General features: G+C 49.3%; 5 protein-coding genes across 8 annotated transcripts; all 5 read right to left on the bottom strand.

Annotated features, from left to right (window-relative positions):
* Positions 1-1,795: 1,795 nt before the first annotated feature.
* LOC143427949 (uncharacterized) lies at positions 1,796-7,621 on the bottom strand. 4 transcript variants are annotated; one of them, XM_076902477.1, is made up of 7 exons: positions 7,281-7,621; positions 6,039-6,182; positions 5,791-5,952; positions 5,547-5,723; positions 4,925-5,185; positions 2,077-2,402; positions 1,796-2,000 (listed from the first exon to the last, which is right to left on the bottom strand). In XM_076902477.1, the coding sequence occupies exons 1-7, from the start codon at positions 7,525-7,527 to the stop codon at positions 1,824-1,826; spliced, it is 1,494 nt and encodes a 497-aa protein (XP_076758592.1). In that variant the 5' UTR covers positions 7,528-7,621; the 3' UTR covers positions 1,796-1,823. The 4 variants fall into 4 exon arrangements, with proteins under 4 accessions (XP_076758592.1, XP_076758593.1, XP_076758594.1 ...); XM_076902478.1 differs by having other exon boundaries at positions 1,796-1,997; XM_076902479.1 differs by having other exon boundaries at positions 5,042-5,185.
* Positions 7,622-8,676: 1,055 nt separating this feature from the next.
* Positions 8,677-13,527, bottom strand: LOC143428254 (uncharacterized). The gene is made up of 10 exons (XM_076902978.1): positions 12,260-13,527; positions 12,028-12,176; positions 11,811-11,963; positions 11,698-11,729; positions 11,187-11,323; positions 11,022-11,121; positions 9,858-10,901; positions 9,301-9,791; positions 9,062-9,228; positions 8,677-9,000 (listed from the first exon to the last, which is right to left on the bottom strand). The coding sequence occupies exons 1-10, from the start codon at positions 13,444-13,446 to the stop codon at positions 8,831-8,833; spliced, it is 3,630 nt and encodes a 1,209-aa protein (XP_076759093.1). The 5' UTR covers positions 13,447-13,527; the 3' UTR covers positions 8,677-8,830.
* A 31-nt stretch (positions 13,528-13,558) lies between these two features.
* On the bottom strand, positions 13,559-14,978 carry LOC143428253 (uncharacterized). The gene is made up of 4 exons (XM_076902977.1): positions 14,849-14,978; positions 14,681-14,780; positions 14,212-14,601; positions 13,559-14,149 (listed from the first exon to the last, which is right to left on the bottom strand). Exons 1-4 carry the CDS (start codon positions 14,965-14,967, stop codon positions 13,559-13,561), a joined length of 1,200 nt encoding a protein of 399 aa, XP_076759092.1. The 5' UTR covers positions 14,968-14,978.
* A 441-nt stretch (positions 14,979-15,419) lies between these two features.
* LOC143428621 (uncharacterized) lies at positions 15,420-17,797 on the bottom strand. Its single transcript, XM_076903641.1, has 4 exons — positions 17,482-17,797; positions 17,339-17,417; positions 16,807-17,267; positions 15,420-16,710 (listed from the first exon to the last, which is right to left on the bottom strand). The coding sequence occupies exons 1-4, from the start codon at positions 17,649-17,651 to the stop codon at positions 15,465-15,467; spliced, it is 1,956 nt and encodes a 651-aa protein (XP_076759756.1). The 5' UTR covers positions 17,652-17,797; the 3' UTR covers positions 15,420-15,464.
* Positions 17,798-18,727: 930 nt separating this feature from the next.
* Positions 18,728-23,091, bottom strand: LOC143427900 (uncharacterized). The gene is made up of 9 exons (XM_076902406.1): positions 22,987-23,091; positions 22,745-22,871; positions 20,909-21,092; positions 20,490-20,607; positions 19,955-20,214; positions 19,540-19,890; positions 19,229-19,450; positions 18,978-19,106; positions 18,728-18,906 (listed from the first exon to the last, which is right to left on the bottom strand). Exons 1-9 carry the CDS (start codon positions 23,079-23,081, stop codon positions 18,767-18,769), a joined length of 1,626 nt encoding a protein of 541 aa, XP_076758521.1. The 5' UTR covers positions 23,082-23,091; the 3' UTR covers positions 18,728-18,766.
* Between the last annotated feature and the right edge of the window lie 3,805 nt (positions 23,092-26,896).

Genomic DNA, 26,896 nt, shown 5'->3' with positions numbered 1-26,896 from the left:
TAGAATATGTATATATAGAATATAATTTGCTTTTATAACGATTTTGTTTAATCTCTACAATTTACATTGGCGAATCGAGCGACTCGAAAAAATTGTGTGCACCGATGCATCGAGACGGTTTACGTTGGCATTTCGAAAAGAGTACAAAATTCAAGGGTAATCGATAAAAAGAAAAAAAGAAAAGAAAAAGGAAAGACATTATTCTCCTAGAACGTGTCGTGACTAAGTACCGTGTATGATATAGAGTAGCACCATTGTGGATCGTTCGACGACGAAATTAGAAATATTTCATCAGCTAATCTTCGCGGGGTACCTTGAACGAATTGCGCGATACGGGATGTATTATTCATTATCCGTTTCAACTTTAATCGGTGCGTAGACCCGGGAAAAGCGACAGAAAATGGGGGAACCGCTCGTGCAATCACGCAGTTTCGATCGCGGAGAAGCGAGACAACGAGATCGCAATAGTCGCGTGTAGCGCACTTTTTATTTATTCAATTTATATATTTACTTAAGCTTTTTTTTTTATCGTTCCCTGCACACTCCACCTTTCCTACGGGATATCTTTCCAATAATTTCCCATTCGTTCTCATCATTCGGATTAATTTACCTAGAATTAGAGGTACGTTTAGCCTCGACCCACTCGAGAATGCCCTGCCGATACTGTTTTCACTTGCGAAACGGAACGCACACGATAAGAATCTAGCATGCCTTTGTTCTTTCGGTCCATATTTTTGTCTCAGCTACCGTCGAGAGTATTCGATATACGAATTGCTTTGGAACCGCTACGATGGTCACTTTCTACGTTTCTAGCGTCTCGGTCGAATCGACGATCCATTTTGTTCCGCTATTCTTTTAGTTTTTCGTTGATATGTGATTAAATCGATCGAGTGAAGAGCGTTCTTTGTAAACGTATGAAATAATCAATAAGAAAGTGGAAATGTTCAGCTGTACGCTTTACGACCGTTTTCGAACCGTAAAAAGAACCGTGTTCGCGGAAGAAAGGAAAAATTGATATCGTCACCGTGATATGTCTAAGTAAACTGTAATACCGAAGCTTTAAACTGTTGAGTCAATTGTTGATTTCCGTGCTGCATTCCGTGATCGATCGTTCTACTTTTCGATAGTCCGTTTGAATCTTTTGCAAAAATATTCCATCGTCAAACTAACGATTCGTAAACGTTTAAAAAGTTTCAGTTGTAATAATAATAACGGCAACAACAAGAACGATAACAACGACAACAACAACAGCAGCAGCAGCAATAATAGCAACGTAATGATAGTAATAATAATAATAATAATAATAATAATAATAGTAGTGATAATAGTAGTGATAACGATAACGATGACAACGAGGATAATCGAGAAAAGAAAGGGAAAAGAAAGAGAAGAGAAAGAAAAAAGAAAGAAAAAACCTTTCAATCTGGAAATCGCATATTTTTAAGGTGATCCGTGCGGACTAGGAATCTTGCTGGTGGACTAGAATTTCCATAAAATCTCTTAACTGTCAAACATACAACACTTTTTCTACCCCCCTGCCCCTATTCAGGTACAACTTCATATACTGGTATCGTACTCGTGAATCGTTTCTCGTTTAAAGCTGACCGAAGGTCAAAATACCGTATCGTTATCGAGTAAATTGCAGTAGGCCTTCTAGGCGTTAGGCTGAAACAAAAGTTCAGCTTCGTGGTCTTTGTACCGTTTGTACAATCTACGTAGGTAGTTTTAGTTTTGTTTAAATTGAAGCGCGGCGTGTCCGTGGCAGAGCATTTTGATACATTATCATCATTCGTTTTCGTCCTGATATTTGATACAGTCGTAAACTACACTTGAAAAATGTCACCAGTGGCGCGCGGTGCGATGTTCGTATCGAAGATGGACGTAGTCGGGGTCGTGACGGGAGCCATTTCACCGAATCGGCTCGCGTTCACGTTGGTCGTCGTTACGACCGCCGTTTTCATCGAGGTTTCCTCGCTCGTGTCCGATGTCGTCGGCACCTGCTGGTGTACCGTTCAACGTTAAAAACCATCCAACGTTGAGACCGTTTCATTTCACCAAGGGCAGAGATACAAATACCTCGTTATAAAAGACCTCCTTTCCTTCCTCCACGGAGGGTAATAGCTCGTCCATGGAGTGAGGAGTTCTCGGACTAGGCGTAGGCGCGATTTGTTGCTGCTGCTGCTGCTGCTGTTGTTGCTGCAGCTGCTGTTGCTGCTGTTGTTGTTGCTGCTGCTGCTGCTGCTGCTGCTGCTGTTGTTGTTCTCGTTGCTTGGCCAATCTTAGCTCTTGCAGCGCCTGTCGTTGTTCCTTCTCGTTTCTTTCCTTCTCGAGGCGTCGCGCGCTATAGCTACGGGCCGAGGAGGATGAACTGTGAACCGATGTTAAGCTAGGACGACGGGAACCTATCGGGAAACAAAGAGAACATTTAGTTAGTCCCCGTTCCCCGCACCATTCCGCTACGCTAAGGGTTAGTTAATCAGCTATATTACGTAGGCTCGGAGATAAACGTCAAATGGAAATTGACGAAAATATAATTGCGTCTGCTCGGCAAATGTCGGCAAAAATCTGGCCTCACTGTGGTCTCTGGAAAAAGTTTCTACCCATCATCGATACCTCGAAACTCGCAAGCTAATCGGTTCCCCTCGTTGATAGACGAGGATACGCAAGCTCGATGGTCGTAGCACCAGAGACGAAGAAAGTACTGCGTGAACTGGGATTCAAATTGCAGCTTGGGTAGAGAGAATAGTAAGAGAGAGAGAGAGAGAGAGAGAGAGAGAGAGAGAGAGACAGACAGACAGACAGACAGAGAATCGTAGGGAATCGAAGTAAGTAGTCGAAGAAAATACGGATCCCGATGTTCCCGTGTACGGTCGGGTGACTGTGCAAATTGTCGTCGTGTAATTGTCAACTGTATAATCGACAGCGAGCATCGCATGCTGTATCATGTAACGTAGTCGAAGAAACAAGAAGCAATTGTATCGAGCGAGCGAAGCAAGCATAGACGAAAGCGAACGCTCAACCTTCATCTACGTAACATATAATATATTGTACATACATATATAATACACGTGTACGTATACACGTATAATTGGTGGACTATTGATTCTTAACCAACCGTTAGAGTGCCATCGAGGCGTCGATGCAGGATGCACGTGTATGCAGGTTGTGCGAATATACGATAGGATACATACAATACGTACACGTATACTTGCGAGCTGTTCAAGTGTTTCTAATTCAGGGATCTCGTTACGGGGTTTTCTTATATTATCGATTGACGACGCACAGAGAAGGCGACGGAAAATGCAGCCAGACGGAGAGAAAGAGAGAGAAAGAGAGAGAGAGAGAGAGAGAGAGAGAGAGAGAGAGGGAGAGAGAGAGAGGGCGACGACGTGTGAAAGATACACGTGCGCATCCTGTTGCATATGTGGTAGAGAGACAGATCCAAGCTCCATCTTCGATTTCCAGGTAACGCGATTCTTTAACTCGTAGATATTTCTATAAAAATGCAAACACCTCTTTACTTGATCGACTTGTCAAATTTCTGCTAAACGCACAGAGGGGAAGCGGAAAAGCGACGGACAAGCAAACGGAGGGGACGGATGTAATTTTTCTTTTCTTTTCATTTCCAATATTTTTAGCGTTCGTTCTCGTTACTCTGCTTCGCATAACAAAGCGACATCTCAAAGTGCAGCAAATAAAACATGGCGGCGGGAACCGGTAGCAAGCTTGATTAGAAAATTTCACCCCCTTGCGAACGTGGTGGGCGTGAAAACTGCTCGAGTTCGTAAAGCCTTGCCTCTCGCATGCGAACCGGCACTGTTTTGCGTGCGTGTGCGGCGAGCTAGCTAGTGCGTAAAGATTTCGTGTCTCTCTACGTCTTACCAGAGAACGTTCGTTCGTTAACGAGCAACGAAATCGGCCGCTGCCATCTTGCTATCTCGTAACACACTCGTGCAGCGCTTTATATTATTGGATACACATTAGAATCACATCTCGCGTGACAATGTAGCATTGTGTACGATCCTCGCGTACACGTATATACGTGTATATGAATCTATATATATGTATACATGTATATACGCCACGCGTATGTGTACGTGGTTTTTAAACGTTTTCCATTTCATCTATTCGGGATGAGCGTGTAAGGTACGAAGAAAAGGAGTGATGTACGAACTAATCGATACTCTTCTGCCGTTCGATCGACGTAGTTTCATTTGCGTCGTCGCATCGAGGGAAACGATATTCTAGTCGTGGGCAAACAATAGAGAAAGAAAGATGAATTGTTCGCGTTTGCGAGGATAAAAGTGTGAACGGAGCTTGCGTTTCCCTCGTTTCTTTAAGCTTTGTTTACCAAGAAAGCCAAGAAACGCAATAGGGAGGATCTAGGGGAGACAAGGTTTAAAAAAATCGGTAACGACTATGACGCAACAGTACCACCCGTGTGTACTATGGCACCGCCACCGCCATCACCACCGCCACCACCATCACCATCCATCTTCTTCTTCGTCATCGATGTCATTCGTTCGAGAAGCGATTTTTTTTCCGTCTCCTCGCGTCGAATCTTACGAATCATTTTCTACGACAAACGAATGACGAAAGAAGAAACAAGAAGGACAGGACTATACGAACGGATCTTTTGAACTAGTCGTAGAAGACGAAGAAGAAGAAGAAGAAGAAGAAAAAGAAGAAGAAGAAGAAGAAGAAGAAGAAGAAGTAGTAGTAGAAAGGGAACAATAGCGGACACGCGCAGAGATGATGTATAGAGTATGAGAAGAGATATGGTTTGAAGGGTAGACACAGAGGTAGAGATAGAGATAGATAGATAGATAGATAGATAGAGAGAGAGAGAGAGAGAGAGAGAGAGAGAGAGAGAGAAAGAGAGAGAGAGAGAGAGAGAGTTAGAAAGAGATCGTTGATCGTCTACCGAGGCCGTCGGACGATCCCTCAGCAACGTCGCTAAGGGTACGTCGATGCTTGTTCCCGCCTTTGGTCGCCTGCAGGTGACACGATATAAGCAAGATGGCGGCGGCACGTGCCGCACCTGCTCTCGACGCTGGTACCAAGGGACCACGGCTACCACCGCTGCTAGGCCTTCTGGAGAACGCGTAGGTCAACGGGCCTCCCGAGCTGCTCCTCTGGCTGGAACGCGAGGATGGTCGACCACCGTGAAGCGTCAGTGGGATACCTGTTGGATCGTATCGATCAAATTTCATTTGGTTCTCGTTGAGCGTTGCTACGTGGACAGCACTGGTAGACACGGGGTCGTCGTTCGCGTGTTCCAAGATTCCTATCGCGAACTAGGTGCGAGCGAATCGAGGAAATAGAGAGGGAAGTGTGTAAACGAATAAACCGGAAGGAGATAAACCGGAGGTGTTGATCGATACTCGGCCGTCTATCGATTCCGCAGCAGAGTGGCCACTAGCTCCTCGACGGGAGGGTAGCTCTACCGCGAGTGCTGTTTCCGCGGCACGTCCGCGATGATAATTCGTCTATCGTCGATGTTTCGTATCCAAATCTCGGTGGTCGAGTAGCGGATTGATACTCACCCGTGTCGCTGGAGAACAACATGGGGGGCGCGTGATTCGCGTTGGCATAGTGCCGCGGCCTTGAGTACCTCGCACGGCTGAATAACTTGAGCACGAAGCATATCATCGCTGTAAATACCGCTATTCCCGATGCTATGCAGAGCAGGGTCGGAATGTCCGTTGTTATCAGCACCAGATCTGCGTGGAGAAAATTATACGCGATGCAGGAGAGCGGAAACTCGAAAGAAGAGAGAGAAAAGTGTACCTTCGGCGCAGAACACCTTCTTGTTAGGCCTGGACAAGGCGACTCTATGGTAACCCTCCTCGCAATCGCAGACGGCGTTGTGCTGCACTTGAGTGCAGGTAGAGTGTTGATCCGCAAACGTGCAAGTCGCGCGGTAGAAACATTGCTCCCCGAGTCTCTTAGCTGAAAAACCGATAAACGATCGTTCAATTCTCTCTACCCAGTTTCGCTCTTTTCATTTCCCAACCGAGTCTAAGTCTTGTACGCACGTTTGGCACATCCTTTGGTAGGCCCAAGACGAACCGGATAGAATTTCTCGCACTCGCAGAAACCAGTGACCGTGTCGCAGAACACGTGCTGCAGTTCCGGATTGCACGAAGCATCGCACGGCGAGCCCAGGTACTGCCCCTTTGCTGAAAACAGACCGAATCGATAGCATGTTAGGTTATCTACGACCATTTCCCGATAGAGCGAATCAAATATGCAGCCCGTTCCCTTAAATAGCTCCCGATACTTGGATATCGGTCTTCTTATACGCCCGTCGAGTTTTAACATGCGTTATACAATTATATTACACTCGCCCGATCCAGAGTATATCATCGTCTCTCGTTCAACTATTATGTACTCCCCTGTTCGATACGCGCCTTCTTTGTTCTCCGTTTGACGTGCACCAACCATTGTCGCATTGTCCACCGGTGTCTGTTTGTCAAACCTCGAACGCCGAAGAGCCTACATTCCGCCCGATTAACGAACGAAAGGAGCATTTTACGCACGGGACTCAGTGATATACTCGAGCATAAGCGAGGCGCGTCAAGGATGAGGCGAAAACTTTTCTCCGGATAATCGCATCATCGTTTGCACCGAATTACCGTCGTTAGGCCATGGGCAACGTGCCAGAAACGAATCGATTTCTCTTTAATCGGTACCGTTTTGGCAAAGTAAAACTAGCGGATAACAGTGAGAGAGAGAGAGAGAGAGAGAGAGAGAGAGAGAGAGGTGATCGTTTCATCGTTTTCTAAAATTGTGCTTTCCGACCTGGTTCCGAAAGTTCCACGACGAGTACGGTCGAGAACGCGTTCTTCCCGAAGCATCTCTCGAGTGGAACTTTCTAGCGAACGGGACGGGGCTGAGAAACGGGGGTTGAGAGTGACGCACGGTATTTTCCTTTTTTTTTTTTAACCTTTTTCTCTCGTTCCAGTCTCCTTCGACGCGGGAGGCCGCGGAGAAGAGGGAGAAGAAAGTGGACCTATTTCAAGTCTCACGCAGCTGCAGGCGATCTGCAAACTCCCACATGCGAAGACCAAGAGCTTGCAGCATCCATTAAAATCAATACCAGCAGCGTGGAACTTGGCGCGAAAATCAAGAAGGACCAGTTTCTCTCCCGTGTACCTATAGACGCAGGCGCCCTCGGCAATTTCTCTATTTTACGGGATTTCGAGGAGAATTGGTTTCGAGAGGCTCGAAGCATCTCTCGCGCCCCTTCGATCGTCCTTAACACGCCTAACGCTTACCCGCAGTGATGTTCTCCTCGAAGTAGTCCTCCTCGTCGTCATAGACATCGTCGTCGGCGTCGGCGTCGGCGGCGGCATCGTCGTCGTCGTAACTGGAACCGCGTACGTCATCACCTGCCAGTAGCCGGCGGTTCAGGCGATCCGGATGTGCGTGGCAAGTGCAGCCGAGCAGCAGGTAAACGAGGCAGATCAGCAGGAGCCAGGAACGGCAGCAGGTCAGTCTCAGGGCGGAGGGAAGCGCGCTCATCGCCCCCGCGGCGCGAGTCAACCCCCGAAACCGACCACCGGCGGCGCATCGACATCCTTCCCCGTCGCCTCCTGCCCTACCCCCCTCCCGCCCTCCCGCACGCCCTCTCGGCCTCTCGGCCGACGACAACCGCCTTATATCGCGTCGAACCGTTCGTAAAACACACCCTGGACACGACACACCAGCTCTCGCACAGGATCGACTGCAACGATTCTACGCGGCTACTCTTTCTCTATTTCTTTCTCTCTCTCTCTCTCTCTCTCTCTCTCTCTCTCTCTCTCTCTCTCCCGTTCGCTTTCGTTTACCGATCGACTGACTGGCCGTCGGTCCGCGTCGCGTCGCGTCGCGTCCCGTCGCGTCGCGTCGCGTCGTTGGTACCACCCGCGTTCTCGGTTCCGCGCTCCCCCGTTCACTGACGCCTTCCTTCCGTTAGCCGGTCGACCACCGCGGCTGCAGCTGCGCGGTACCACCACCCGTTGACCCCTTCCGTTTCCACCGTGTTCGTGCCGCGTCGATCGAGATCAGGGTTGCTCCGCGCTCCGTCTCGTCCTCCAGCCGCTAACGGGGTTGAACGATTATTGGTCTGTTACCTTTCCACCCGGTCACCTTGAACCGCACCTGAGCCGATCGAATTACGCGATCGTCTCTCTTTTCGGCCACTGTAGACGTGGATCTCTATTCGCTCTCTTTCACACACACACACACACACACACACACTACCAAAGATTTGTGAATCGTATCGGGAAAAGTCGATAGAGCGAAAAATGTCCCATATTTTTTTCTCTCTATTTTGTACAAAATTTGTAAACGGTACGTTAGAGAGCACAAGTGGTAGAGGGTAGTAGTTAAAACGCAATTACGTTCACGGTTTCGATATTATACTTCTCAAATTCTCTTCGATGTTTGCCTTCAGCTCTCCTCAACCTCGTGTAAATCCAACGTGGATGACACAGCGTAACTTTCGTCTTGCGAGAAGAGGGGCTCGAGTCGCGCGCTCTGCGCGACGGCTGAATCAAGAACACGTATACCATCATTTTCCTTGGTCGATTTCGATCGTGGTAAAGTAGAGAAAAATAGGAGGGAAATGACGAAGGGAAGAGAACACGCAGAAAGGCCTCCAACGATACTCGACGACAACGTTAGCACTCGATGCGCCGCGGCGTATCTATATTGCTTATCAGCAGAGCGTACCAATTTCCACTTTCGTTGTTCGCCACGGCGAACGACGGAAACGAGGCGCCGCGTTTATCTCGTTCAGAGTTCCGGCCTTCCTTCGTGTTTTCATCGCGAACGACGTTCCTCCTCATTCGATACCTGCGCGCATCTTCTTCCTCTGGTGACTACGAATCAGAAAGTACATCGCCGTAGTCACGGCAGCCATTATCAAAACGGTGACCGCTGCCAGTGTTCCGGCTATTCTGGACACCGCCGCGGTGCTGTGGCTGCTGTTGTACATTTGGTAGCACGTCGGCCCTGCGAACGGAAAATAACTGTAAACGACGGTTTGGCGCACCTTTATCGAAAGATTGCGTACCCGTATCGACGAAGCAACCGACCGTCGCCGTGGATAGGCGATCCTCCGGTTCGGTTATAGCGAAACAGAAAGTCTGGTCTGTCACCGTTTCGTTGCATCGATAACAATACGGCGCGTACAGTCTAGCATCCATTAGGGTGCTATTCGTCTCATTGTGAATCGTAAGCCTACGACGAACGGTCTACCGTTAAATATACCGATCGCGTTACGATTGGAGAAAGGTAGATTTTGATACTCACTCGTCGAGATTGCCATCGTCCAGATTTAACAACAAGATGCAGACCGTGGGTTGGTCACAGTCCCAGCCGGTCCATCCGAGGGAACATTCGCACGGTTTATCGTCCTCTATGCAAACTCCGTGGCCTTGGCAACTTCTCGTACACGGTTCGATGCAGCTGTTATTAGCGACGCTCGTTTGAAATCCCGCGTAACATCGACACTCGTACGGAGCGACGCACTCCCCGTTCACGCAGCTGTCGTTGCAGTACGGCACGCAGATGGATTCGTTCGAGAGAACGAAACCTTCGAAACACCGGCAGAGTTCCGGGCCGATGCAACTGCCGTTGTAACAAGACGAACAGACAGGTTCGCATCTTCCCCCTTCCTCGTCTATCGCGTAGCCTTTGTTGCAAGTGCAAACGTTGGGCTCGGTGCATTTCCCGTTCTCGCAAGTTTGGCTACAAACGGGCTCGCAAACCGAACCACGCGCCTCCGTGACGTTAACCGGTATCTGCGTGGGTATTCACGAGGGACGGAAGAGGTTAAGATAAGGTTAAGAGAGAAAAAGATAACTTACTTCGTTTCCGTTGGTACCGGTGTCGATCGACCGATATCCTTCGGAACAGTTGCAAGTGTCAGGGGCGACGCAGATCCCACGAGGCTCGCACGGTACCTTGCAAATCGGCACGCATACTCGTTCCTCCGCGGTCTCGTTTAACCGGTAGCCCTCGGTGCAATTGCAAATTCCTGCCGCGATGCACTCTCCGTTGACGCAACTTTTCTCGCAATACGGTTCGCACAGGTTGCGATCGGGATTCGACGCGTATCCGTCGTGGCAGGCGCAGAGCTCGGGCGCGATGCAGTTTCCGTTTACGCACGGTTTCTCGCAGATTGGCTCGCAGACGTACTTGGAATCGTTGGAGAGCAATCCGTAACCGTCGTTGCAACTGCAAACGTCGGGGGCGATGCAAGTACCCATGGTGCAGGGCTGACCGCAGACTGGCTCGCAATGCTCGTCGTTGCTCATTCGATATCCCGGATCGCAGATGCAAACGTTCGGTGCCGTGCAATTGCCGTGTAGGCAAATCGGTTCGCACTTGGGCTTGCACGCGAATAGATCGTCCGCGTCCATTTCGTATCCGTCGTTGCAGGTGCAACGATTCGGAGCCGTGCATTCGCTATTGATGCACGGTACCTCGCAGATCGGCGCGCATATCCGCGTATCTTCGTTCGGTGATAGTATCGATAGTACGATACGATACCCTGGATCGCAGGTACACTTGCCCGGCTCGAGGCATCGCGCGTTCCCCTGTTCGCAGTTCGTCCGGCAAATTGGCGAACAGTGCAACTTATCCTCGGTCAATTGGTAGCCGGCATTGCACGCGCATTCGTTGGGTAACTTGCAGACTCCGTTCGCGCAATCGGTCTCGCACATCGGCTCGCAGACGTAACGTTCACGCGCGGTATCTTTCGACGGCCGGTAACCTTTCTCGCATTCGCACGTTTCCGGTTCCGTACAGTTACCGTGTACGCAGGGATTGGTGCATATCGGTACGCATCGATCGTCGATTTTCTGATACCCGAAACAGCATGCCATGTCGTGTACCCAAACCGTCTTGTACTGAAAGTTTACGTTTACCACGAACGAATGATTCGTTGGACAGAGACGAATATTTATTATTTATTATTAGATTAGTACTGAGATTAAGCTATAAATAGGGTCCGATAGGGTCTCTCTTACTTCTATCTTGTAGTTCGTTCGGGTCCTTGTCTGATGGAAGACTCCCCACTTCCGGTCCTTGTACGTTTCCGTGTACGGGACGTACATCGATACCCTTCGACTGAAACAGCGGAGAGCTCTTATTTCTCGTTCTAACTTTTAAAGGGAACGCTAGTTAAAAATTACCTAACGACTACGACGCACAACGATTCGTCGTTACTGGCCCATGCCGTCGACCCTGTCACGAGGATCGCGTTCAAAAGGACGACACTACCGACGTAACCCATTATCGAACCTTTCTTCCCATCGAGGGACGCACTCGACTGACCGACCACTCTACGTGTCTATTCTACTTGCGTACTACAGATTTAACAGCCGCGTATCTCGCTCCCTCCTAACGTGCATCCGTGCATCCCGTGTTATCCGACCGAAAACAGGATGTCTGATTCCGCGAGCTTCCAAATCGGTTCTATCGTGAAAACGCGCGCGTACTACTTACATACGAATCATTTCGATACGATCGTTAGGAAAATTCTGGCAATCAAACTCATACACAAATGTATTTTCGTATATCGTTTATTCAAGTAACTACGCTAATCACGTTTGTCGAACGGAGCTCGAACTAGAGACGATTATTATCCGACTGTTCCATCGGTTAGAGACTGTTGTTGCCCTCCTCTTCGTCCAACAAACCAACTTCTCCCTGTGCCGACGTGGTTGCAGCGTTACCTGTACGCATATACGAGGACATTTGTCATTAAATAGTCCGTATACAAATGGCGTGTATACGTGTATGCGAATGATAGATACCGAGAGAAAATCTGCCCCTTTGGTACTTTCGTGTCAGTAAATAGATCGCAGCGACGCTACAGGCTGCAATCGTTCCGACAGCTGCAGCTCCGCCAATTATTCTGTAATCCGGGGCACTCTTGTATTCCGCGTTTACTCGATAACAGCTAGAATCTGAAAAAACGTGAGCACCTATGTAAATATCTAGGCACGCGTAGAATAGGTACACGCTTTTTACCTGTGCCGATAAAACATGCGATCGTGTTATTATACTTTCCGAGGCATAGCGTTTCATTGTTGATTTCGTCGTAACAATCGTGACTACAGAGCGGACTGTTCGCGAGCACGTAATTAATCGTATCGTTTACGTCGTACTCGATGTTCGATCTGTAAAAAGGATGACGACCGCGTATGTAATTAAAAATTAATGGGAACGCGAGCGGGAACGATATTATATTTCGAATATTTACACGTTTAACCGGTTATCCTCGTTATCCATCGTCACGATGCAATATTCTGGTTCCTCGCAGTACACCCCTTTCCACCCGTGGTAACAATTGCACGCGTTCTTCTCGAGGTCGCAAGACCCGCGGTCGTTGCAATTATTTTTACACACGCTGACACAGACGGTATCGTTGTTCGAATCGTCGGTATACTGTTTTACGAAAGAAACGTCGCACCGGCAGTCATCGGGTGCGACGCACTTTCCGTTGGTGCAATTCCTGCAATACGGTTCGCAGACGGTTCGATTTTCCCGTTGAACCGAGACGAAACCCTGGTCGCAGGCGCAGATTTCCGGCTCCACGCAGGTTCCGTTTTCGCAAGACCGGCAGAACGGTTCGCAGCTTTCTTCTCCCTCCTTTTTCTCGTATCCCCGGTGACAGGTGCACTGATTCGGCGCGGTACAGACTCCGTTCTCGCAGTTCGATTCGCAGACAGGTTCGCAAACGAATTCGGTTCCGTTGTCCGCCGACGACTTGTAACCATCGTTGCAGTTGCACGCGTCCGGTGCAACGCAGTACCCGTTCGGGCCGCACGATTTTCTGCAGACAGGTAGGCAAACGTTCCAACTTTCCTCCGACAATCTGTAACCTTCGTTGCAGCTACAGTTGTTCGGCGCATCGCAGAATCCATTCTCGCAAGGATGTTCGCAGACCGGTTCGCAAACGTTCGAATCGTTCCCCGAAAGTCGATAGCCATCGTTACATTTACACGTTGCCGTCCTAGTATCGTAACGTTTCGCGCAGTATCCGTTCACGCAGGGTTGCGAGCAAATCAGATCGCAGGTTTCCGCGTCGATCTTGGAGAATCCTTCGAGGCACGTGCAGGTCTCGGGTGCTGTGCATGTACCGAGATGACAGTATTTACTGCATATCGGTTTGCAGACGAGAGGGTCGTCCGGGCTAGCCTGGTAGCCGTTTTCGCAGGTACAATTGTTGGGAGCACTGCAGTATCCGTGCTCGCAAGCCGGTGCGCAATGGGGCACGCAGTGGTTGCTGTCGTTTTTTAAAGGTCGATAACCCGGATCGCATTTGCAGGCGTTCGGTTCGTTGCAATAGCCGTTGACGCAATTCACCCGGCAAATAGGTTCGCAAACGTTTTTCTCGGTTTTCGATGGTTCGTAGCCTGGATTGCAGCTGCACGTACCCGGTGCCATGCAGTAACCGTGTACGCAATCTTGCTCGCAGACAGGTTCGCAGACCGAATTGGACGAGAAGAAGGACAACGAATCCTACAAACGCAAAGCAAAATGTCTAACCGATACGTGTTTAAGAATAAATGATAGTGGTAGTTACGGTATGCCGATTCCCCTCGACGAGTTTATAACCGTCGATGCAGGTGCAGACGTTAGGCGCGGTACACTGGCCGTACGGTTCGCAAGATGTTTCGCAAAAAGGTTCGCACACGTGTGTCATGGTGTCGTCGCCGTTGAATTTGTAGCCATCGTGACAAGTACAGACGTCGGGAGCGGTGCAGGTTCCGTTGATGCAAGCCTTCTCGCAGATTGGCTCGCAGACGTAATTGGAATCGCCTAAGAATCCGTAGCCCTCGTTGCAGCTGCATAGATTCGGTGCTATGCAACTGGCCATCACGCAGGGCTTGTCGCAGATCGGCTCGCACTTGTTCTTTTCGATCGCTCGGTATCCAGGATCGCAAGTGCAGACGTTCGGCGCGGTGCAAGTACCGAACGGGCAACCATCGTCGCACTTTGGTACGCAACGGAACATATTATCCGGATCTGGTTCGTAGCCTCGATGGCAGGTGCAAACGTTCGGCGCGGTACACTCCGCGTTCACGCATTCGACTTGACAGATCGGTCTGCACATCTGCGAAAAATGTAAAAATCGATCGGATTTGAATCGGAATTGATTCAGCGCGTTTATTTATTTGAATAGTAGCGCGTGATTCCGTCGATACGCACTTCCCTCTGGGAGGAGACGTAATCAGCTACAGGCTCGTAATTCTCATGGCAGGTGCATTCGTTCGGAGCTGAACAAAACGCGTGTCCCTGTTCGCAGTCGAGCGTGCAAACTGGCTTGCAGATCCCCTCTTTGTTCATTTGGTATCCCGAGTGACACTGGCATACGCCCGGCTCGACGCACCTACCGGTGTCGCAATTGTAACAAACGGGCTCGCAATTGTGAGGGTAGGTGAGATTTTTTCTGTAACCGTCGGAGCATTGGCAATAATTGGGCTTGATGCAGCGGCCATTCGCGCAAGGTGGATCGCAGTCCGGGTTACAAGTGGTACCGTCCGTCGACAATTTGTACCCAACGCAGCACGCTTTCTCCCTCCGGTAGTTGACGTAGTACTGAAAATAATCGTATCTTTTTCACGCACGCGTGGACGGGATACGGCTCGATCCTCCCCGCGGTAATAAACCTGTTTACCTCCTTCTTATAGTTCCATCGTACTTTCGTCTCGTAAAAGATCCTCCATTTGTTGGCTCGATAGGTCTCTTGATACGGAACGTAACGCGTCTCTGTGTATCTGAAGAAAACGTTCGAGAAGAACGCGTCACTTCATTCATCGTTCGATCGAAACGCGCGTCGACTCACCTGACCAATTTGTCGCAAACGCCCAACTCGTAATCGGAATCGAATCCGTAGTCGGATAGACCGAGACCGGCCATTAAGTTAAGAAGAAGAACGGAAAGCGTTACGCGGAGGAATCTCATTCTGGTACGTTTTCACTGACAGCCTTCCACGAACTGTAGTAAGGATCGGTGAACGATTTCAGCGCGACTTGAACAGCGACTGGACAGTTTTACAGATTGTCGTGCTTTACTGGCCGATATTTCCTCCATGCCTTTCTACGGAATCACGTCCTGCGACATGGGAATCGAAACAGGATATTACGCGCGATCCGGGGTTTCAGCTAATCAGGAATTGTTAATAATGCACATCCCAGATTTTTATGTACCGTAACTTATCGGTCCATTTTATTTTCGTCTACGTTCGTATACAGATTGAAAAACACGTTGGGCGTAATGGAAATTTCGTCTAACCATTGTACGAAGCTCGTGTTTCTCGGATATCTCTACGATAAAAGAACCGCGAGGGAGTGGGCGAACGAATGAGTCAACGAGCGAGTGAACGAGCTAACGGAAAGAGAGAAAGAGGTACAGATAGGGTAGACGAATAGACGAGGGGCTAGAGAAAGAGGAAGAATTGGTTAGACCGGAACGCATCTCTGTCTGCCCTTGACACCGGTCTCCTTCCTGTAGCCAGGGTTGCAGATGCACATGTTGGGCGCGGTGCAAACGCCGTTCGGACATCCACCGACGCAGACGGGGACGCATTTCGTACGGGTGATGTCGTTCGGGTTCATCACGTATCCACGCTTGCACGTGCATTGATTCAACCCGGTGCATTCTCCGTTCAGGCATGGCATTTCGCAGATGGGTTCGCCGTACTGGGAAATGCATTTCCCGGTGTTCGAGTCGAGGAAAAATCCAGGATTACAGGCGCAACGATTCGGGCCAATGCATCTACTGTTCGGTCCGCAATCGAATTGGCATTGGGATTGTTGATTGGTTCGCGGTTCCGGGCACATTCCGGTGACAGGATCGACGGCCATTCCGTAATTGCAGATGCACATGTCGGGGCCAACGCATACCCCCTGGCTGCCACAACCGTTCGCGCAATGAAACGAGTTTGAAAACGGGACGCACTTCATGATATCTTGATCGAGACGAAATCCTAGATTGCAAGCGCATTGGTTCGGGCCTACGCATCTGGCATTTGGTCCGCAATCTTGCTGACACTCGGCGAGCTGCGAGTTCGATTGAATACGCGCGCATCTGCCGTTCGAATCGCGGGAGTAGCCGAAATTGCAATTGCACACGCCCGGAGCGACGCATTCACCGTTCGCGCAACCTTGGGGGCACTCTGGAACGCATTTGTTGCTGGCATCGAGGGTGTAGCCTGACGCGCATTTGCAGACACCAGGAGCGACGCATTGGCCATCGAGGCAACCTTGAGGACACTGAGGAACACACGCGTTGCCCTCGAAATTGTAGCCAGAATTGCATCGGCAACTCCCAGGAGCGACGCATTCTCCGTTCGCGCAACCTTGCGGACACTCGGGAACGCATTTGTTGCTGGAATCGAGGGTGTAGCCTGGCGCGCATTGGCAGACACCAGGAGCGACGCATTGGCCACCGGGGCAACCTTGAGGACACTGCGGAACACACGCGTTGTCCTCGAAGCCGTAGCCAGGATTGCATCGGCAAGTCCCAGGTGCGACGCATTCTCCGTTCGCGCAACCTCCCGGACACTCGGGAACGCACTTGTTGGGCGAGCCGAAAACGAAACCCGGATTACACCTACAGACGCCCGGAGCGGTACATTCACCGTTCTCGCATCCCTCGGGACAGCTGGGGACGCAGGATTCTTGGTCACCCGGTGGATTGACGAATCTGAACAGACGACAATTTGTTTGTCCTATAAAGAAGAATTGCTCGAGGAAAAGAAGAAAAGAAACGGTGCTCTCTCTCTCCCTCTCTTTCTCTCACCCTTCGCGACAAGTGCAGACTCCAGGAGAGGTGCATTGCCCGTTCTGGCAGCCATTCTCGCAAATGGGCACGCATTCTTTCGGTTCGATTCCCGCGGTTACCTCCGGGGACGGTTGATCCCTGTATCCCGGCTTGCATTTGCACACATGTGGCTCGACGCAATCGCCATTTCTACAACCACCCGGACATATCGGCTTGCATTCCTGGTTTATTTCCTCGTAGCCTAATTTACAAGCGCAGACGTTCGGGGAAAAGCAGTAGGCATCCTTCTGACACGGTTGGTCGCAGTAAGGCACGCAGACACCCTTCTGAGCCTGCCAACCTTGCAAACAGGTGCACACGTTTGGCGCGGTGCATTCTCCGCCTAGGCATCCCTCGAGGCAACGCGCGTCGCAACTCCCGGAAGCTGGGTTGCGCTCGTATCCGTCGCAGCAGTCTATAATCGTGATCCACGCGCCTGACTGGTGACGAAGAAAAATGATCATGAATATACAAGTTTTCGATTATAGGTATGCGCCTCGTGTGTACTCACCGTGCCTTCCTGCGGCGTCGACGGAAGAGTATTGTGAGGGAACTGGCCGGTGGAGTTCAGTTGGACTGCATCCGCGTAACTGAAAGAGAAGTTCGGCAACTCGTTACGCTCGAGATCGATGGACATCGTTCCCGTTCCCTTACCGTATCCTCTTATAGCAAAGTCCAGCCTGCAGGGTACTGTTCACGGCCAGGTTCGATTGATCGTGATGAACGCGGCGGCCCTTACCCTTGACGCCTTCGTACGCCAACGGGTCCGCCGACACCAGCACCGTCGACGATATAACCGAACAGATGATCAACGCTGCGAGCATGTTGAATGCACGAATTACGACGGACAACTAGTTTCTTAATTTCTTTGTCGCTCGGCATGACATCTTCTGCGCGACGATAACGTTTCCGTTGCGGGGTCACGCGGCGGGGCAACCGTCTTTGACCATCCAATTGCGCAGCATCGCTTCCCAGAAATGTTTATGGATACGACAGCATCCGAGTGTCGAAATTCAAGCATTTTTTATTCCCTCCCCCGCCTTCGACCCTGTTCCATATTCTTGACACGGTTAATCTTATCTGTCTATATGCGCGGAGCGCGAAGAATCGTTTCCATGCGTAATAGTGGAACGGAAAAAGTTGGAGGGAAAATCAGACTCGCTTTTCCGAGTTTCCCTCCGGAGAATGGAAATATTCGAGGAGCAAACGATTTATTACATTGCCGTAGTTTATGTAATTGGTCGATATACGTTCGTTCGCAAAGGATAAGTAGCGTAATGCACGCGACGAGATAAAATGTCCAGCGTGGCAGGGAGGGTCGAGCGCGATAACCACTTGGTTGGTTGGTTGTCCTATTTTTACTGTACGATAAACCGAGTGTTCGAAACGATTCGCGGGAAATCAGAGAGAAAAAAAAAAAGTAATTATCGCCTATCGCGGAGTAAGAACATTCGGTGAATTAGCGTTTCCTTATTTTGACGCGAGTACGCTGCTGCGTTCTTCGCGTGACGCTGACTCGCAATAGATTTATTATTGCCGGTGATGTCAGCGCGCAAATCGAGACTCCGATTGATAGTTTTAAGAGTAACACTTGCCACTGTTACGCGGATCTGTACGCACTCTCTGTTCAGATGTGTCACCGGTGTATTACGATACACGTGTACATAAACCGGTGTGAGACGCGTACGTTCGGTTCTTTCGTCGTCGGTACACCGATCGTAGTCACGTTCAGCCTTGGAGAGTAGAGGAGCGTGGTGCGTAAGGTCGGAAACCAGTCCGGTTGCATTTTTCTTCGACTCGTAGACGAGCTGACTCGTTCGTATCCGCCTTCGGAATCGAATAACTTTTAAATCGAGCAACTCGATCGTAATAACTCGTTGTACGTTTCTTCTTACCAGTTGATCCTCTACCTATTCGTATATTTGGTATCCTAATTAGTTCACGCGTTTTTGCGAGAGCCGAAAGGGCTCGATTGCAACGGGATTTCATCGTAGACGTGCTCCGTGTCCGCGTCAAACTCGTTCCGCAGGTGAATTCGCGTCGTCGATGGTCGATCGTAGTGGTCGTCTAGCGAGGGACCTGAACGATCGGTAAGCGTTCCTAAAGAGGGAAAGGGCCAAGCTAGACCAGCTATCTGTCTAAAAGCTCACCGTGTAGATCGTCCCCAGGTAGACGAAGGTTGATCGTGGCGGTTCCGTTCGCGTATTTGCAACAAGTGTCGCCGAGATTGTCCGTGGTCAATATCGTTCTGGACTCTGGGACGACGGCAAACGAAGATCCTACGCGAACGGAAGTTTTTGAAACGTTTCTCGTTATCCACTCGTGGCGCTAGTTTATTAATCGATTAAATACGAAGCGAAACGATCGAAACGCGCGTGGAGGAGTAGGATTTCGTACTCACGAGGGAGGCTGCCGCTCGTGACTATCGACGAGATCTTCGTTGCCTTTTGATTCTCCTGATTTCTCGACTTTCCCTCCTCGTAGATCGAGATTCGCGCTGCTTCCAACAGCTTCGACCGCATGTGGAGAACCATCACCACGGCTACCGAGGTTAAACCTAGCGACACGATCGAGGCTACCACGATCAAGGCGATGTCCAACGGAATTTGGGTTGGTTGAACGTCTTCTTTTTGGTTTTTTTTTTATTCAAAAATAAGTTAATCATTTAGTACAGTGAGACTTCGAACATGGCCCAGTATAATTTATACCTACCCTTGTGAACATTTTTCACGTAATCCGTTTTGGGTGAACCGATACCGTGCAGATTGTTATTACTATTATCATTGTTATTATTATTACTATTATTGTTATCGTCGTCATGATCGAGAACGTGCTTAGCGAATGGATTTTTCATGGTAAATTTCCCTCCTCGACTCTTGTCCAGGTTCCTCCTCCGTTCCGGCATGGACACCAATACGATCACTGGTCTGACGGTGCTCGAGTTCCCGTTTGCGTAAGCCTGCGTCCCAATTTTCATTTGAACCGAAATCGGTGTGCTTGTATTTTCCATACTCGTTGCCTTGAGAGTAGGATTATCCGTCGTCGCGAGCATTTCACGATCGTCTAGACCAATACCATCGGAACCAATTTATTCTCCGCGCGTTCATGACATCATCGTTCGCGTTACCTTTGGCCGTTTTAGTTAACCGTGTCGTTTTCCAACTCTGCGAAGACTCTCCGTCGAGCCGAACGATCGTCCAGTTCGTGGCGACGCGATATCCCTCGTCCGTATTTCGTGGATAGGTCGTGTCGTTCGCGAAAAAGCTGTCGTCGTTCGTGTCGATGCACCGGCCCGTATCTTGCCGACATTTGCTCTTCGAGTTCTCACAGTTACAGAGAAACGCGCATTCCGGTCCCCAGCGGTCGCTCGGACACGACTCGTTGCACCTGGAAGTAAAAACGGTAATTACGTATGCCACGCGAGGTAAACGTGCAGTAGTCTCCGTTATTGGATCGAGTATTTATTAGGCGCGCGTTTCAATCAACAGGTTGTAGATGGTAATGTTACGTAATTGAACGATAAATACTACGCGCAGGGATTAATGAAACTTGTTAAATCACTCGACCGAGGACTTCTTTTCTGTTCCTTTCTTTTAGCGGGTCTCCTATCAGGTAAAGATAAGGTGGAACGAGGCGATCGGTGAGAGATGCGGCCTTCTTACATTTGTCCACGTAATCCTGGCGGACACGCGCACTGTCCATTAATCGGGTTGCAAGACATATTCGCGGTACAGTTGCATTCCTCTCTGCATTGGAAGCCCCACGTGCCCGATGGGCATGCTGCGAACAGAACGGAACAGAGCGAAATTGTTGCGTCGTGTCAATTCTAATGCGATAATCGACTGAACGGTTAAAGTTCTCCTATAATTTTAGCGAACGAGCGAACGAAACGATGACTAACGACTCGCGAATGGCCGCGAACGGCCGCGAATGGTGTTCGTGCTGAGAAATAGAGTGGAAAAAAAGAATCGGGGGAGCAGTATCGAGTGACCGATTTCAGAATCGGAGCAGGCGATCTTGCGATCGTGGAAGGTCGGTTTGTTTCATCGAGCGTGAAATACTCAATTGTATAAGAGCTCACCAGTTTCGCAGTGGTCTCCCTGATAACCAGGAATACACTGGCATTCGTTCGGCGAGACGCATATCCCGGATAGGCAGCCTTTTTCGCAGAAAGGTCTACATCCGACGGCTGCCTCCGCGTCGTCGCGCGAGGTCATTACGTAGCCCTCGCAGCACTCGTTCACCACTCTGCTCTTTGTCTCTGTCTGCGAACAGTGATTCAAATATCCTAATGATGAAATTTTATACGTCGCGCATTCCGGAAAAGAATCGTGCGGTTCTCCATTTGATCGACGCTATCGGGGTGATTTGCCAGATAATCGGGGACGATCAAATTGATCGACGCACGAACGAGTGACGCCATCGATTCCATCACGCTCGATGCTCGATGGAGTGTCGCAATCGCGTTGTCTCTACGACCAAGGGATTCGTTGTGCAAGTACTTAATTGGTCCGCGGATTAATCGCATCGGTTATTACGCGCGACTAGACGGAGAGTCAAGAGTGAAAAGTAACCGTATGCGTAAGTTTTACTTTTATCGATCGTATGATAACTTGATCTACCGGGTCGCGATTAGGGGGTTGGGTTAGTTAAACGCGTAAAAGTAGCGAAGCAGGTCCTTCCTCGAACGTAGACGAACGGAGTCACCGTTTCACCGGCGATCCTTGAAATTGCTTCGTTTTTCTTCAACATTCCAACGCTGGTTGAAAAAAGCCTTTACCGTTTCTTTTTCCGTTATTGAAATACTTGACGAACTTTACGAACCGCGTTGTCCCGGTTCGAATCGCGTTCAAGGCGCTACCCGTATTACCTTATTATTGCCAATGCTCTCCGTTTAATTCCTGTTCGTCCGTCGCCTCCTCGAGCAATCGATACAAGGAATTGCTTTCGCTTTCAATTCCCTGGCTGTTCGTTACGTTATTATACGATAAGCGGTAGACGCGTGCATGCGCGTAGGTAATCATCGACAGTTTCAGCCGATGATGAAACTGCGGGTTGCGAATGTCGAACGGAACCGAGCTGCCATTTCGACGATCGACCGTCTCATTTTTCGAAAAACATTCCGGCTTCTCCTGCGAATCTTATGCCGTTCGAAAGTTCTTCCCCCCGTTTACTCTCGCTCTCTACGCTCGAGTTACGCAATCTATCGTGTAATACGGAACAAAATGCGGCGTGATGTTTCTACGCAATAAATATTAAGTCCCGTTCTAGTCGCGACCGGGGAATTTTGTTGTCGAGTACCGAGTAACTAAGTACCCGGTAACACGCGATACGGTACGTACAATGTTTTTTCACAGGCGATCAAGGGGTACTTGGACGCGTACAGAGATTGGAATTAGAATTCCGACTGGAATTTAAACACTATCGGATATCGATCTATTTATTGGACACCGAGATCGATTGCGAAACCCTGAGAATTTAGGCCAGGTCTCTGTTCTTCTCTTCCGGCAATGCACCGTCACAACCGACGGAAAGTAACCCCTCGTTCGTAATTCGTGTCCTTAGATTTTCCTTGGCGAAAGTCTCGTTTCCAAGTTAGAAGGTATAGGTCCCGATTACGCCTACAATCGAGTCGCGAACATTTCGTTACGGGAGTGTACACGGCCACCGAATCGTGGATCGATCGTTTTTACGCCCGAACAAACGCTGTTCCGTCTTTGGATGGACTAACTTACGTATTCGCAACGGAACGCGAAACGTTCACCATTCCCATCGCGAGCAACCAGCAAAATTAATTAATCGGCGAAAGGGAACCTCATGTAAATCGGCCGTTTAATTAAAGCCTTTTATAAATCGAACTATCACCGTCGATCGATTGCTCGACACGTAATAAGATAGGTAAAGTGCGCTTGCCTACCTTGATACGATATCGTTGTCTCATCTCCGTCCGTGTTTTCGGGCACCTGGGTGGGATCTGCAGGCACCAGGTGAACGTATTCACGATAACCGGCTCCGTGTACGTTTCCATCGACGTAACCGTGTAACTACAATGTTTTCTCGATTAACTATCTGCTTTTCTTTCGAGCGACGCTGACGGTATCGCGCGCGATATACCAACGATTCCGGGCTTACCGAATGACTAAGGGTGAGAATACTCACTTTTCCAATCTTGGGCATACGACGTTAGCTGAGAATACCCACGGCGAAGATGCGATCAGGGACAGGACGAGCAGCCAGATACTCGGAAAGTTCATTTCAACCCCTACGAAAATCCTTTCTCGAGAGGAATTTCACTGGGACGAAAGATTTACTCACGCTTTTTCTTTTTTATCGAAGGTTGCCGCAAAGGTCGAGAAGAAACTCTCTGTATCGAGTTGAACGTTCGATCGGTCTATTTAGAAGGATGCGGCGTTAATCGAGCCGGATGGACTTTGGCGTCGATGCGATCGAACGAACGTGACGCCTCTGCCGTCTTGTGTGTCATTCTTTCGCCGGAAACGGATCGATGTATCCGTTGGTGTAAATAGCTGTTCTTTAAACACAGGGTGTCTCGTTACCTGTCGGTAACAAGAGATGTCTTGTTGCACGGTAAGGAAAATTTTCCGATACTACTTTTCTCGTTCGCGTATGGTTTATCGAGATGTAGACGAGAAAGCGAGAAAGGCATTATCGCGATGTAGATTCTGAGAGGCGAAGTGGAAAGAAACGCGCGGCGTCGTGGTCAGACGTCGGTGCCGGAAGTAGCATCGGCGATATTTGACGCGGGAGGGACGGGCGATCCCATTCAAAGAACGTTCTTCGCGACAGGAAACGTTCAGTTGGTCCAATTGGTTGATTCACTCGTCCAGTCGTGAGACGTTGTACTTGAAAATTCTATGCCGTTTCGACCGCGAGCTCATCGTCAAATCGATAGTGACACTGATGGCTGGTAAAGCGCGACGAGCTTCGACTTTCGTTCGCTTCTCTAATCTCATCGAACGTTCTCAAGCCTGATATAGAAATTTTTCGTCAACGTGGAGGTAGATCCTCTACCTTGGCAACGAGACGTCGTCAGGCGAGAGCACGCGACAGGATTTTACGGATGCGAGTATTATATTTGTGTGTACGTATACCCTTCACTCCTGGAGGAACGACGACGATGACGACAACGACGATGACGATGGGAAACCTGAGCGATGCTGTCACAGGCCGATTCGCAACTGGCTTCACGTTCGTAACGACGAATTGCCGTCGCCGGCACTCGGAATGCACTTGTGGCACAATGAACTCCGACCCTAACGGACGACAACTACAACGGCTAGAGAAGGTGGGGTCGGATGATCCGAAAGGGTGTAGGAGAGGGAACGTGTGCTCACATTCTGGGTCCTCTGTCCTCGCGGAAGACAGAGACCGTTCGATTCCCGGCTACTCTCTCGGAGGCACCGAGGATATCCTGTCCAGAGACATTGACACTGTTCGAAGAACGTTCGTCGACGGAGCGCGACCAAGTTCACGACCTACGCTCGTTTCTCAGCTCGATTCTTGACGGTTTTTCTCCCGAGTAAGAGTATTCGAGCGAGATTTCGATAATTCGGCCCGAAGACTGGCCGAACGAAACGAGGAGAGGCTCGGTGAGACTAGAATCAACGCGATAAGCAGACCTCGCGTAATAGAATGATTGGTAGAGCAATTCATCGCGTTCCCTCTTCTTATCCCGGGAGTATCGGTTATTTAATCTCGTGACGAACAACATCCGACGAAATTGACGAGTAATTAACGATCGCCTAGCGCGGTATACGGGGCTACCCCTTCTCTCCTTTGTCCCGTGGCGCGATCTAAACGCGATGAAACTACCCACGTAGATATTTTTCCATTTTTTGCTATCGAGGACAGGAAATAAGAGAAAAAAGTGTCCGTTTTATCTTTAATTTGCATCTAAACGACCGTTCGGATGCATCGAGGCGACTGCCGCGTGTTTCTAAAGATAGTCTTCATTAAATATCCGGTGGCCAGCGGCGACGTAACAGGTTAATTAATGTAAATGCTTTAAATGGCCGTGACGATTAATCTGCTTCGCAGTTTCGTGTGAAATGGCGTGTACGTCAGGTAGAGTGGAGTGAAAATTATTCGGTTCGCAGGTGAACATTCTTGCTTATTCCGAAAATGACGCAAGGTCCTTGTAATCCTGGCGTCGAATCGTACGATTATGGGCCAGGACGGATGAACGGAACGTGGAAATACGGGGATATTGCATAACGATTGCGCAAATGTATTTAGATACCACCACGCGTTGTTTACCGTCGTCCCCGTGAACATCGGTCCGGGAAACGTTCAATTAATGTCCCCGGTCTGTCAGGGGACGTACGATTTGGACATAGGGAATAGAAAGTGGACGGATTGCATAAATTCGACAGATTTTATTTCTCCTGGCATTGGCTAGAGGCATGTACGAAAGAACCGAATAGTACCGAGGTATATGATGTTAGTTAGACGTGAAAACGTTTACGAAAGTGGAATTTCGATGCTCTCTCTTCTTCCGCGCGTCGAACCTCGTCCTTCCGGTTCATAAATCTTTGCGTGTTCACCGAATACATAATTCCCCCGCTTTCATCTCCTCTCTTTCGTGTCGTCGTGGCTTCGATTTTCCAACGCACCGCATGTTTCATCGATTTTATCCCTCGCCGACTGCGCAACAGAAGCATTGTTCCTCGCCAGTAGTAATTATCCTGGTTGCAACCGTATTAGATATCAATCGCGAGTACGATCGACTGTTCGATCGATTATTTATGACACCGTTCCTTACAATCTCCTCGGTAAATGCCTAGCGTAAAGTTCACATTCAGATTGGCAAATTAAGACGAAATCGTGACCGGATGAAAGCGGGGCCTTGAAACTTAGAAATCCGTGGCCTTGAAAGTGAAATGTCTCATCGTCCCAAGGTTCGCTTCTCGTGGAAAGGGAGGAACGCCTGTTCGGTTGACTAAACGTGTGGTTTTTTCGAAAAATGTGAACGCGCGTTGGAAATTGGGGCCACGGAGTTTCCGCGGCTTTTTCTCGAACGAGTTTCGAAGGTGGCTGCGTGCGTGCTCGAACGACGGTGAAAGTGGACGAGAGTCATCGCGCAGACGTTTCGCGGAAAGGCAGGACTTTCCGTTCTTCCGATTACGCAACCGGACGGACCAGTTTTCGGGCAACAGCAGACGCTGAACGAACAAACGAAATCGAAAGCGAAAGGGCCGGCCGATCCGATCCGATCACCGGTTGCCGGTTGCCCCAGCTTGCTTGATCGAACAAAAATTACCCCTTAACCCTGTCTGCCATGGCCGGAGGCCACGAAAACCGTGCTCTGCGATCTCGATTGACGACCGAGCCGTGACTCGCCTTTTTTTTTTACCGTTTTGCTCTTTTTCTTCCTTCATTCAAACTGCACTCGCGCCGAGAAACGTTACGTCAATTTCTTTCCGATGATTCTCACCGATTTCATGTTATTATAATTCACGATTCAAGGTGAACATTCCGGAGGTGTATCGCGTCGAATCAACACCAGTTAATTACGAAGCACCTATGAATTATTAAAGCCGGAACGCGAATTCAACAACAAGATTCAAGTGGTAGGTTCCGTTTTGAATAATTTCCAGATGGAAGGTATCTGTTTAGGAAGGAAATCCTTCTTGCGCGATTTCCCTTTATGACGCGTAAAAATAGAAATCTAATGAATTTCTGCGATTAGAAACGCGAAATTCCATCGTTTCAATTTCGGTTTCAGTTTCAGTTTCAATTTCATTTGGACGGGTACTTGTTTTTTTGGTCGATGAATCAGTTTTTGCGCAATGACTGCACGCTAGAATCGCGATGATCACAACGTTCGAGGTGCATTGAACGTGAAAGGGACGAATGATAAGATCGGACACGTTCGAGACGTATTTCGCCGAATAAAATCATCGTGGCACGTTCGGTAACGCAAGCGGCCGCCTCGTTTTCGGACTCGACTTCCGTATCTTCGCGTTACGCAAGTGGGTGAACCAGTTTCTGGACAAAGCCCACCTTTGTGTAAATTACCTTGTCCACCCGGTTGTCCCGGTAAGAGAAG

Source organism: Xylocopa sonorina, chromosome 10, assembly GCF_050948175.1.
Source record: "Xylocopa sonorina isolate GNS202 chromosome 10, iyXylSono1_principal, whole genome shotgun sequence".
Classification (NCBI taxonomy): Eukaryota; Metazoa; Arthropoda; class Insecta; order Hymenoptera; family Apidae; genus Xylocopa; species Xylocopa sonorina.
Note: the sequence above shows the minus strand (reverse complement) of the source record. Positions and strands in the feature narration are given on the sequence as shown.